The 12,816-nt window shown below is 50.5% G+C and overlaps 2 protein-coding genes across 2 annotated transcripts in view; both read left to right on the top strand.

Moving 5' to 3' along the window:
- Jupiter (microtubule-associated protein Jupiter) overlaps positions 1 to 9,367 on the top strand; it is a 36,573-nt gene extending 27,206 nt beyond the window's left edge. Inside the window, exons 2-5 of the mRNA XM_003741483.2 lie at positions 7,960 to 8,059; positions 8,163 to 8,388; positions 8,521 to 8,576; positions 8,880 to 9,367. Of these exons, the coding sequence (XP_003741531.1) occupies positions 7,960 to 8,059; positions 8,163 to 8,388; positions 8,521 to 8,576; positions 8,880 to 8,972 (475 nt within the window). The 3' untranslated portion in view covers positions 8,973 to 9,367. The remainder of the gene's footprint in view (positions 1 to 7,959; positions 8,060 to 8,162; positions 8,389 to 8,520; positions 8,577 to 8,879) is intronic.
- A 2,297-nt stretch (positions 9,368 to 11,664) lies between these two features.
- On the top strand, positions 11,665 to 12,219 carry LOC100906300 (eukaryotic translation initiation factor 4E-1). The gene has a single exon (XM_003741481.2). It carries the CDS (start codon positions 11,665 to 11,667, stop codon positions 12,217 to 12,219), a length of 555 nt encoding a protein of 184 aa, XP_003741529.2.
- The last annotated feature ends 597 nt before the right edge of the window (positions 12,220 to 12,816 follow it).

The following is a 12,816-nucleotide window of genomic DNA, read 5'->3' as shown; positions in this document are numbered from 1 at the left end:
GACTAAGGATTTGGCTGGAAACCCAACTTGACCCACGTCTGATGACAGTTTAAATCAACTTTCCGTTCTGAGGCGCACCGCCGAGATTCAAGCTCCGTGGCCACCTTTCATCGACATGGCTCCATCGATGACGCATGGTTGCAAATGATTGCCCCCTTAGATCAATATCGCTGAAAGTGATTCGTCTCATCGCAGTGAGATCTCCGTTGCTCTTGACTCAAATGTCGAGTCAGGGTGCTGATTCTCGTGTCAGACTGGTAGACTATTTTCAGAAGCAAGACTTCGCTGCTGTTGTCCGCCGCCTGAAAAGTGTCAAAGGAGCATCTTCGCGCCGCGGATGTCTCGGACGACCGAATCTGATCGTCTAGCCTATCGATACCGCGATCAAAATTGCAAGGGTTCGCCACGTGGAACGACTAGATCCGATCGCTCAAGAGAGCGACATGGAAATTTTCTCGATTCTGGGGAATTCCGCGAAAAATCGGCCAATCGTCGTTGTTCCGCTGCGTGGCCGTATTGTCGATAGTTTGGATTTCGAGCGATCATCAGGATCAGGTCAATCTTTCATCGGGCCGCAAGCATTGGGAAGTGAACTGCTTTTAGAGCTCGAGTATCCATTTGGGTTCCACGCGAAGCGCTGAGTGAGTAGTTTTAAGAGCCGCGGGTCAAATTTCCTCGAAATGGAATATTGTGAGCTTGGAAACGTATCGGAACGCATTCGGACGCTCCATGTGGGAGGAATATCGAGAATTCCCAACGAAGCTGAGCCGGGGGCTCGGAAATCGAAGTCATGCTCCAGTCCGTGTCTGGCAACTGCATGCGCTCTCTGCACAAGTGGCGGATCCCGGGTTTCTCCTGGAAGGAATGGGGAGGGGTAGAATTCTTCAAGAGAAGAGCGGCGCGGCGGCGCGTTCGAGGCGTGCTTCTTCAACACGTGAGGTATAGGAAGGGGGAGCGGGGATTTTGAATCCGCAACCAAATGCCCCATGATTGAATCGCGCATTTCGTACTAGCGCTGCTTTCACGCACATTAAATCGCCGGTCGTTCGATCCATTCAGACGCAGGAATCACGTAGTGCTCTTCATTACGGTTTCGTCGAAGGCTCATGAGCCCCGGGTACTACATTTTACGAGTTTCCGAAGTCGCTTAAGATCCGATAATAATTTACAGACGTTCCTGGTCCGCTGCGGGTTCCTTGAGGTCGCGCGGAAGAAAAACCCACTGTATTCTCATTTAAATTTTAAGATTTACATGATTTGTAGGACATGATTCAGCGTTGACTCGCTGCAGCGACGATAAGTCGGCCGCGACTCCAGCCTTTCAAGCGGAGGCGAGGACAGTGGCGACTGGTTCGTCATGTCATTTCCTTTGATATGACTGCAATTAATGGTTTTTCAACTTGCTCGGGGATTTTTACGAAATGTCTCCATTGGCGTCCACGGGGCTTTTACGCTAGCCAGCCAGGCGTGAAGAGGCGCCGAGATCGTTGCCGATTCCACGTTCCTTTTTCTGCCACTCGTACGAACGATGATTCGCTGTCTGGCTTCTCCGAATGCCACACAATGATTCTTCCCGCGAAGCAGAAATACCTGGGTTTCGCATCTTCCATTCTAGCCTGAGACCAGCCTGCGGGTTTAGATGCAACGGAAACAGAAGTAATGCATATTCCCCTTGTTTTGATCATTAGAGATGCTCGGATTACGGGCGAGTGTTCGGGCACAAGCGGACGAGTTTCTTGGGCAAAGTTCACGTCCGACCCCTACGGCGAACGACATCCGACTGAATCAAAATCGTGGATGGTTGGATTCTGGGAGTTTTGCCGAACTCGCTCTGCCTGAAAAAAACAGACGCCTGAATGCACAAAAAGCTTTAGGAAGATTTCTGCCATGACAATCAATGACGTCTTGATCGTGTCGAGGTTCGCCGGGGGACGCGGCGCGCAACTCGAAGCATTCAGTCGGTAGAGAGAGAGAAAGGAAGGAAGCATTCATTGGGAGCAGACGTCGAGCGTCCACCTCGGTCTTCGGTCGAGAAGTCGGACTGGAATGTTTGAGGTTCAGACACACGACGGAAAGAGCCCAATGTATTCTGGCCCCGATATATCTGAAAAGGCGCTCTTCCTCCGCAGCACAATGTGAGAGACGAAAACCGCAAAAGCGATCCCCAATCACGTACTGATCTGCAATGCAGATGAGTCGCGAGCGGTAAGGTTCGAATCTTGAAAAATGGTCGCCATTCGAACGAAGACTCCGAAGTGTCGACTGGCGACTCGGTACTGGAGCCAGATCATTTCTCAAGTGACACTAATTGTTTCACATGAACAGGTTCAAGCACGGTGCGGGCACGGGAATCCGTGTCAAGAAATCCGAGCAGGATGCTCTAACTCACGAGTCCGGTGTACCCTACAGAGAAACACGGAATATATGAACTCCTCCCGATTTCCGAGTCGAGACGGCTCCAGAGACCCTTGATGGTAATGTCGAGAAAACACCTGAGGATAATCCTGGAACGCGTCATTTGATGAGGAGAGAAATTCTCTTGATCATGAAGTATCGCTAAGCATGAAGACTTCGATGCGGTCAGGTGGATCTGTATCATCCCTACACCTACAGTGTCACAGAACCATTTTCATCTGGAGTTGCTCTCGAGCTCGACGACTAGTCCGACTAGGTTGGAAGGAACTGAGGAGTCCACAGATTATTGAGAGAGCCGATCCCGCGACCGAGCTCGAGCTCTGAGCGTCCAATGCGGATCCTCCGAGGGAAACACGTCACCGATTATGATCTATTATCGCTCCGAGTCTACGAAATTCCGAAGGTTCCATGACGGATAGTGTCGCCTCAGCGACCGGCGATGTCCAACAAGAGATTATTGAGAATGATCGGATTCGAAACATAGGTATGAATGCCACGCAAGGATTATCGAATCGTATCACGCCTGACAACCCATTCGTTCTTCTGAGAATACGACGGTGTCTGACCGACTCGAACTTTAATCCCGATCAATCCGCCATACACCGAGTTGAACATTTATTTTAAAAATGCGTTTTCGTAAACCTTTTGGCTCACGTCGCGTCAAACAAATCGTCTCTGCCGACACAAAGAGAATGAAAATCTTCCGTCACTGCGTAATTTTGGATGATCGCTGGGTTTTGACAGGCGGCCGCAGATTCGACCGGCAGCCCATGCGCCGAGGCCAGAAAGGAGATCTCGCGTCCCGGAGAGGGTGCCTGATCCTTTTCTGAAGATCCTCATTCCCGACCTTCAATCTAATATCCTGCTGCGACCACCGAGAAGAGCCTGCCGACGCTGCCGTTATGATGCGACAGTGACACGCGACCGCCTCGGGCACTGACGCCTCATCGTGCCGCAGTCATTAAGAAAATTCCGTCTCCGGAACGATCCGGTAATTGTGCGCACAAATGGCCATGGTTGTGTGAACATACGCACCCAACTGTCAACAGAAACGGAGAGATCTCTTGCGAGTCGATTCGCCCTCTTGTCGCTCGCTCGCGTCCGGAAACTTCATTTATTCGTCACGATGAGTTTCCCTCCAGAAGTAGATTGTTCCCTGTCCCGGAAGACCGAAGATGAGAGAATTTGCTTTCCACATGTGACTTTGGAATCGATCGATCTCTCTCTGAAGTCACGGAGCGGGTGTCGATGAGAACGATAAGAGGGAGATTACTGGACAATTCCATCCGGTGAATACGGCGGCGCCGGCGGTCGAACCCTCGGTCAGCTCCTCGAAGATCGTGATTCGTTTCGAATAGAAAGCGACGGAAACGCGTGAAACGAAGCGAATGAGTCAAATGGATTCCGGGAGCTATCCCCCTCGGAATATTGAGACCTGACTGTCGCGCAGAAGCCCGTGATGACGGACTTTGCTTCCGTCGAGCTGTGGTTCCCAAAAAACCGAGTGGATCAATCCGATTTTTATTTTTCCTATAACTTTTCGTTTCCTCTTTCTATCTGTCTGACCTGCTCACTTCTCTCGCGGCGATTCTGACGTTCGATGTGTCCATTCGATTTGTATTCGAAACGCCAAAGAAATCTCACGTACGTCGGATAGTGAAAAAACTGACGGCGATCGGCAGTGATCTGGGACGCGGAAGTCACTCTGCTCCAAATCCGGAATCGTCAAAGAATATCCCCGCTCCAACTTCTGACGGGAGAAGTATCTTCTTCGTTCGATCTTCTGCTCCTGTCTACGGCGCGTCGGTCCCCTCAGCCGGTTCCGAGTTTGAGAACGCAGACTGTTTCATATTTATTTGTACATTCACTACGTCAAGCAAGGAATCCCTTCCCACCCTGCAGGGTAGGAAATAATAATAATAACGAACGTACCCATGTCGACCACGAAAGTGGAGCCCGTCGAAGACTCGGCGCCGCATAATCCTTATCGACCAAATGATTTCGAAGCATGTTCGAACAGAGTGAAATCGGATCTTCTGCGTAAATCGTTAAGACAGACCGCCGCCAGCTCGGCCATTACTATCACAGCACATCGAGGGGAAGAGATCAGAAGAGAGAGAGTCAATGAGTAGGGCTCTTTGTAGTAGGCCACTACTAGACAGCGAAGACGTTTCTAACGGCTTTACGACTTCAAGTCAGGTTAGAAAATCTTCGCATTGCCGAAGAGCAGCGCTTTGCTGACGAAGATCCACCGACAGCAGCTCGATTGCCGGAGCCACGGTGCCGCCAGAGCTTCTCTAAAAAACTTCACCAGTCACCCAGGTCGGCGCCCTGCTCGGATGCCGTGCTCATCTCTGGCCGTTTTCTTCTCCGTCGTCTATCGTTCCTATTTTTTCAACCGTTCTCTTCTTTCGTTTTCCACCGAAAGTTTTTACTTTTTGACCAGTTACGAACTGTTATTGCCTCAATCGCGAATCCTGTGACCTCCCACCGGCGAGCTCAACGGAAACATTCGAGCGAATGAAATGCGTCGGATTATCACTCACCCGAGAGGTTGTACGGCGAGCTCGTCTCGTCGGCTAACGGAGGGAACGGGTTCGAATGAAGATGGACATGTTTCTCGAGACTGCCCAGTGTCAAGCTCACTTAAGCCTCCCGGCGACTCCTCCTGGTCCGAGTCACGGTTCCTGCATTCCCGTCGGACTCATGGGATGCTTGATCATGCTTTTCACGACATATTTCAACCATCTATTAGGAACATGACACATTCACCTCACGAATTTTCTTCGCATTAATCAGATTCGCGGAGGAAGCGCCTAATTTTACGCCGAAGAAACTCATGCACGACCCGAATCGATCAGAGCTGTAACGAGCCTCCCTCCGTCTGTGTTGACATGCGTCTATGTATTTGATTATGCCGGAAAGTTCCGCCGACTTTCTGATAATCGACGGAGATCGTGAATCACGAGATCCGGTCAGAAGTGACGAGAAGACTCCTCTGCTGAAAATTGATTTCACTTTCAATAAATCAGAATAGCCTCACGGCTTAGCTTGGGGAGGAGCAGCTGTCCGGGAAAGCGCTGCGCACTCGGATAGAGATCACGTTGGAGGTTGAGGCAGTCGAAACAATCATTCGAAGCACGACTCGAATATCATTCAAAAAATGAGAGAGTCAATAATATTATCCGGCGTTGTCAAACGCGACCCCATCACGACCTCTGATCAGAGTCTATTATAAAGACTCCCATCCCCCATCGGAAACATGCCTGATCGACGTTTCGCGAGAGATGGCGAGCAGAGAAGATCAACGGAGACTCCGTGGCTCTCTGAAAAATATTTTTGACAAAACACGATTTGGAATCAGGGTCCATCGAGCGCTAGCGCTCCCGCTCTCAGCAACCTGAGAAGCATATATGTTCACCTGGGCAGGTCACGCAGGTCGTGTTAGTTATCGAAACGAGCTTGTTGGTTGGGGAGTGACCGGGTCGAGCTCCGTTGGGTGACTGTGCACGAAGTCTCTCTTCCTCTCTCCTCTTTCGGGTCTCTCTCCCAAACCCTGCTCTCTCGTCGGCTGCTCGTTTCTATACGGCCGAAACTGACCCGCTCATGGTCTCTCAGCGATATCATTTGATATGTTTCTCGCCATGTCTCCACCGGAGTCCAGCTCGACCCGTTTGCGGTGGGCTCCATGGAGATGAATGGGGAGAGAATTCCACGCTCGAATGAGCCTCGCGACTGCGAGCGAGCTCGAACCGGATCGATGAATCGCTCGATGCTGGAGCTGGGAATGCAAAAATGCCTGCCCACGACCCAGATGACGAGTTGGGTTCCGAGCGTCGGCTCAGCACTTGGTCGTACCAATCGAAAGATCTTAATTCGATAGGGTAGGTACTCGCTCGATCCAAATCATTTGTGCCAAATAAGCTCGTTTATCACGAGCTGGTCGGTGGCTCAGCTTAACTATGTTGATCACGAGTGCATGGTCAACGAGCTGAAGATAGGAATCTCTTGGACATTTGCTCAGGCATCAAAGTTTCGGGTTCGGAAGTTCTCGAAACTCGACCTCTGCATCCTTCCGTCTCGCAAGCGGCTACGGTCGCATGACGCAGGCTCGCTAGACGGATGCTTCGGGAGAGGAAGCTCTTTCCAAGCACGACGCAGATGATCCGATAATGGTACGATATATTCTGACCAGAAGAAAATCTCTCTGAGGATCACCCGGTAAGGCAACAGCAGTCAGAATCATGCGGACGACTGAAGACGACCTACGAGGGGAGGATAATTTTCGTTACGATACACGTCTTACGTTCTCATAGTTTTTATCGCGGTGCTTCGATTAATACGTCAAGATACGACCATCAAGTCATTTCGGTAGGATCGTATCCCGTCCGAAACAACCACAAGATGATAAACATCGGTACGGTACTGCGTGAGGAGAACACTCGTATCTCATTCCCAGCAGCAACCCATAATTACAGAGCTGGCGATGTAGCAGCTGATGATGATGACGAGAGTGAGGATAATGACGGAACGAAATCCAACTCCACCTAAAGTGCCGCGCAGAGTTCATGTTGTCGATGAAGTCCGAGTCGGCATTGGGTGCATTTTTGACTAGCGTCACCATCTCTCTGACCGGCCCGCGATACAATCACGAAGCACAGAGCAAAAAATATCCGCTCCCACTGAAACATTGTGGGGGAAGTAGCTCTGATCGTTAACCAGATCCATGACTTAGTGGCGTGAATCAAAAAAGTCGGCCTTATTTCATGAGAAATTCCTCATGCTCACTCCGTGACTCTGAGGCAAGGATTCTGATAGGGACGTGTGCCACCGGTGACGCTAGACGACGGCGGATCGTTGACGGGTCGGTGTTGAATTCGCGTGAATGAAGACTTTGAAGCGTCCTTCGGATGGGCCGCTCGTATCGCGCGATTAATGAAGGATTCGAACGTCGCTTCATCACCGACAGAGAGTTTAATCGTTGGAATAGAAAGCCACTTGTGCCTTCCTCTAATCTTTGAGCATAAACGATGGATGCGGGGAAGGGAGCGGGCGGGTGAGTGAGTCAGCTACTCAGTTATTCTCCGAGGGGTGGATTTTGTTATTCGAGCGGGACGGCAGCCGGTTGAGGGAGGGGGTGATGATCGAGAATAGAGGGGGATTACACCTCCGAGACTTTTCGTTCGTGTAAGCCCTCGATGGAACGAAGCTCAGATTCGCATGCTCGGGACTTCTCTAGAATAGTATCGTATGCTCCTCTTCAACCTTGGACTGTTTTAAGAGCGCGCCGTGCTTAGTACCTGAGCGTCTGGCTTGGTTCTCGGGCGCCGAAACTTTTCTCTCTCCTAATCAGCTATTAGAAGCCTTAGCTCTGTTCAGTGAATTAAGCGAGCGCTTCGCGAAAAAGAAATCGCCGACGCTTCACTTACCAGCCTCATAGACTTGTTGCTCGGCGGGTGGGCCGAGGTCTTGTGATGCTGAGAATATGAAGGTCGTCGCCAAATGCAGAATCATTCAATCTCTGATCGGAATTGATTTTTCCAGGGTTCTCAAGCCTCCTGGTGGTGAAGACAGCGACATTTTCGGCGTGAGGACCCCGTCGACTCCGTCCACTCCTCTCACCGCTTCCCCTCGTCGATCCAAGGTTTGTCATTACTCATTACTGACGGATATCATCGATAGTATTCTAATGATGGTGTCATGAAATTCAGTCGGTAGGTTTGTGACCGTTGTTGCTCCCGCCGCAGGGTCAGGCCTCGTCTATCTTCGGCTACGGGGATGAAATCGATAGAGCATCGGTTTCTTCTGGAGCCTCGACTCCCCGCAGGAAGATGTCGACTTCTTCTCAAGAACGTCTGTTCGGCTCTGAGGAATTCTCGACTCCACGACGCGTCGTAGATCGCATGAAGTCCTCCGTATTCGACGGCCAGCGCTCAGCGCCCACAACTCCGGTCGCCGTGAACAAGAAGTATAGTGAGTAGCCGAACTCGGGGCACAGAGCCAGTCTCCCGGTATTCAAATTTGTGTTCCCTCCCCACATGATTGCGACGGTCTGACAGATCTGACCTGATTTCCATGCAATATTCAGACCTCCCTCTATTCCAGTTTCTCGCAACCCCATCACAGGAGACGTGTACACCGTAGGATCCCCAACTCGTCAGGTAACTAGCTGATTCATTGACTCCCCGCGTTCCTGGAACGGAAGTCGGGGAATCGACCTATCTGTAGAGACCCAGCAATAATTTCTCTTGCCGGATATTCGGACCGGATAGGAACTTCAATTAGGTACTAGGGTCTCTATCGTCGAATGACCGTGGAGAGATCGATGAATTCATGTATCTTTCCGGGGCCTTATCACATAAATGACTGATGAGTGTGTCCGCTTTCAAGAGGCTGCTGGGATGAGTCTCCTCCGAAGCGTTCAAACCCATCATCTGTAGTACTAAACGCGTTGCCGTTTCCAGATCCGTGGCGGCTCATCAGACTGCTCCAGCAACGGATCCGTGTCGCCAGTGGAGGGCCTTCGCCCAAACGGCCGGTCCGGGCCACTGTTCTAAGCAATCTTTCTGCCGTGTTTTACATTGTAAAAACAACACAATATCCGTAACCTATCTGCGTATTGCACTGAAACGACCTAATTGGCATATTTCACTCATTTGTGGTTCTGGGAACCTCTGTACTCCGTCTTTCGACTCCACCGCTCAGAGTCCGCGAGCGTGAGGCACCCAAGTCCGAAAAACGATCCCTCTAAGCATCGGGTCTCACTAATTTATGTGAGCGAAAATTCGAATCCACCCGGTCATACAGCCGATCTATCCGATCTCGTTCGATTGCACCATTGCAATTATTCGCTGCACCACTCAAGATGGAGAGACGATGGGTTCGAATGAGAATTCTGCCGAGGTCAGAAAAATCTGAGAAGGACCGTCCCTTCCGCAGTTCTTTCGAAGGATACCGAGGGAAAGAAACAGAGGAAAAAAACAACAAAAAAAAGCTATGAAATATGAAAAGCCGTGCAAGCGCATTATTCGAAGTCGAGAAATGAAGGTTAGAAATCATCCGTGTGAGTGCCGACGGTCGAGCTTCAAAGACTTCAACCGTTACGAATTTCTCGATACATGCTCGCAGCTCTGCTCGAGATTTCGGTGATTCGCCGTGCCGTATACCGTTCTTCAGCAGTCTTCGAGAGCACTCACCGGGATCGGGAACTGGGGAATATTCTTCGTCGTCAGTGCCGATCGACGACTATCCACAAAGCAAACAACTCGTCTCGCAAGCTTGAGGTCGTCAACAATGCCATATTCTAGGATAAGCTACGGATATTGAGACACACAGCAGTCTGAATCGCTCGGAACGATACTGAAGCCCGGAATCTAACCGCGGAATCACTCTGAAATCCGTCGGTCCCCTCTTCCCCCCTACGATAGGATAATGAGCCAGTCGAATTCGTCAGTGTATTACTGTCCCGTATTTCCCGTGAAGCCCGGAGGTAGAATAATACAAGCCAGGGCTGGCCTCCCCGAGTGCCTTGAAACACCGACCAACCCACTAACAAAGCGACCTACCTACAAACCAGTGCAAATTCAGTGCTTTTATTTTTCGTGTCTGTGTGGCAAGGAGAACAACGGCAGCAGCAGCGGGATCGAAAGAAAATCCGCGGGAACGACTGGAAACTTCCCCTTCGACAACCCGTCTCGTCCGCCGTTGCATCACCGCAACTATTTTCTAAACCACAACGCGCGGAGTGTATGAGGTGTACATACAGAAGTATTGCCCTCCTCTGACTTTGTCGTAAAGCCGACGAAGGTGGATGGAATTCTGGGCCCAAGCCCTAGGAGAGGATCTGCCCGTGGTTAACGGCAGCGTTAGCAGCGGCAGCAGTCCAAACCCTGGTAGCACCACGCCCCAGCACGCAGAACATGAACTCAATACGTCGATAGTCGTTTTGGGACTTCTATCGCTTGCTAGCAGAATAAATGAAGCTATCACAATCGATAAGCGTACCGTAGCGAACACAATGGGACGAGCGAGCAAAGTCTGAATAAAATATGTGTACACGTACATTAGAGTCTATTCCATATGTATAATCATTATCCTTCTAGCTACTTCAGGAGACGAGAGTCCAACAATGCACCGGAATCCAAACGGTTCCTATGTGATATCGAACACCATTGCAGGCTTGCGAGGCGCTGATTGTCCTCAGATAAGAGCCGGAATCAGAGTCGACATCAACATCCGGCTCATACAATGATCAAGCCCTCCCGCAGCGAGAACCCTTCTCACTCCAGCTCGTTGTGGCGGAGCTCTTCGGAGAAAAATTTATATCAGCAGAAATCATTATGATCATCAGCTGCAGCAGATTTGTGTCAGGTCGATATCGGCGATCTAATAGGGAATAGGGTAGAAATCGAGAGTTCGGCAGCCCAACGCTGTCGTTTGAGTGATGTTATTCCTATACTAAGTCTTGGAGCCAGTATCTCCGAGCGTCGAGTCAGTTCGCATGAGCCGCTGCGAAACTCGATCCTTTCGTCGCCCTATGTTGTCTCGCTCACGAAAGAAAACGAAATAGTCTTGCGTCCGTGAGCTGTGTTTTCTGGTGCGGTGCGCCCACTAAAAAGCTGAAATCATGGATTGTCGAACGACATCTTTCCGAGAAAAGCTCTTCACCCTATGCGGCGCGACTTGCCCGAGGGGACCGACCTTCCCGCTGCCTGGCTGGAAGTTCATTTCCGGCTGGCTGGGTGAGGAGGAAATCCGAATGGAATTTGAAGCCCTGTGTGGGATTCACGAGACTGCCCACTTTCTCGAACGTCGTCTCCGAGTGCCGTTTCTGTGAGATATCAAAGAAAGTTCCCTTAAAGGTGAGGGAATTGTTCTCGTTCATTAGATTCGAGATAGCCCCGCTCCGTCTCCGGTTGGTCAAGTGAGAATCATTCGCCCATTCAATTTCCTCCCCAAAGCCGGGGGCTTTCATTCTCTCTCCTTCTTCGTCCCTGCAATTTGGAAAATCCACCGGCGGACAGCATTGGGAAGCTTTTCATCTCATCACTCATTAAGACGACAGACATTAGAATCTTTGTATGGGAGGTGAAAAGGAGGCTTTGAAGGAGGGAGGGGGGAAATACCGAGTCTCGGAGCTGAGTCGTGTGATGGCAGAAACTTTTAATGAAGGTGTTCTCAATGCTCGAAGCCGGAGCAACTCGCTCAGATCGAGAGCTTCTGAAAATTTAGGTTCCCTGCACCTTCCAGATGGGCATTCTCATGAAGAGCTCGTCTGAGGCTCCCGAAGAGGCTGAGCGGAGCTCAATCAATCACGTACATCCCGCACAAACGTACACTCTGTGGTACAATCTTAAACAGAATACTGGCCCGTGGTCCGACAGTCTGCTCGAAATAGCCACGGGGACAGCGATCGAGATTCTGGAAGAATTGAATGCCTTTGGATTACCCTCGAGTCCCGGACAACCTAGGGGTGACTTGTGCATCTTCAGATCACACATCGTGCCAATGTGGGAAGATCCACTCCAAATTCGAGGAGGCCGATGGACCGTCGATTTGAAAAAACCTCAAGTCGACATAGCGTGGTACCGCAGCGTCATGGCCTGGTTCCGCGCCAAAGAGAGCGAATGGAGCGCGGTCACCGGCATATACCTAATGATTCGAGGAAGAGCGAGGATCGCCTTATGGTTTGCCGACGGCGCCGACACGTCAGATATCAAGAATATACGCAATTATTGGAGTGAAGTCATTGGATCGGATTTGACATCCAACGCATCTTGTAATATGCATCAACCGGCTGCTTAAGCCGATCTCTCGGGCTCGTCTGAATTCCTCTGATCTCTGGTTAAGCCTTCAATCAGACAATCGGGCAGGGTCGAGGATGAGGCACCGCAAGCTTCCCATTGCACAGACAAACCCAAAAGAGAGAATCGGTGGAATTATTTAACATTCGGACGAATCGTGTTTAGCGAGACGGAACGTTGGGATGATTGTCGAATGCCTCCCAATGAACGATTCCGTCGCCAGCGACAAAAGGTGGTGAGACTCACAATAATAAATGGTGAGGAGAAGTTGAACCCTCTGCATACTATTTGAATTTCTCCCGGCTCTGCCGATTTCCAGCGAAACAGAATACAACGGAACTCCCTCTCCCGAGCAGAGATTTCATTTCGTGAAACTCGATCACTTTCGGTAGCTACACGAGACCGCCGCTGTTATTATAGTTCCCGGGGAACGCTTTCCGAGATCTATAACTGAGAGACCTTAGCTCAGCTCCGAGACATCATGCAGCCTCAAAGACGACTTTGAGGATGTTCTTCGAGCAAGACTCTGTGGTCGCTCACCGATGGCTTTCGGTAAACGAACGCCAATCCTCGGCTTAAGGCGTTAGGCTTCTTCTAT

This window comes from Galendromus occidentalis, unplaced genomic scaffold (assembly GCF_000255335.2).
Source record: "Galendromus occidentalis unplaced genomic scaffold, Mocc_1.1 scf7180000077183, whole genome shotgun sequence".
NCBI classification, from domain to species: domain Eukaryota; kingdom Metazoa; phylum Arthropoda; class Arachnida; order Mesostigmata; family Phytoseiidae; genus Galendromus; species Galendromus occidentalis.
Note: the sequence above shows the minus strand (reverse complement) of the source record. Positions and strands in the feature narration are given on the sequence as shown.

Excerpts from the sequence above, each read along its gene's own strand:
- LOC100906300 (XM_003741481.2), top strand. The coding sequence starts at position 11,665 with ATGGGCATTCTCATGAAGAGCTCGTCTGAGGCTCCCGAAGAGGCTGAG.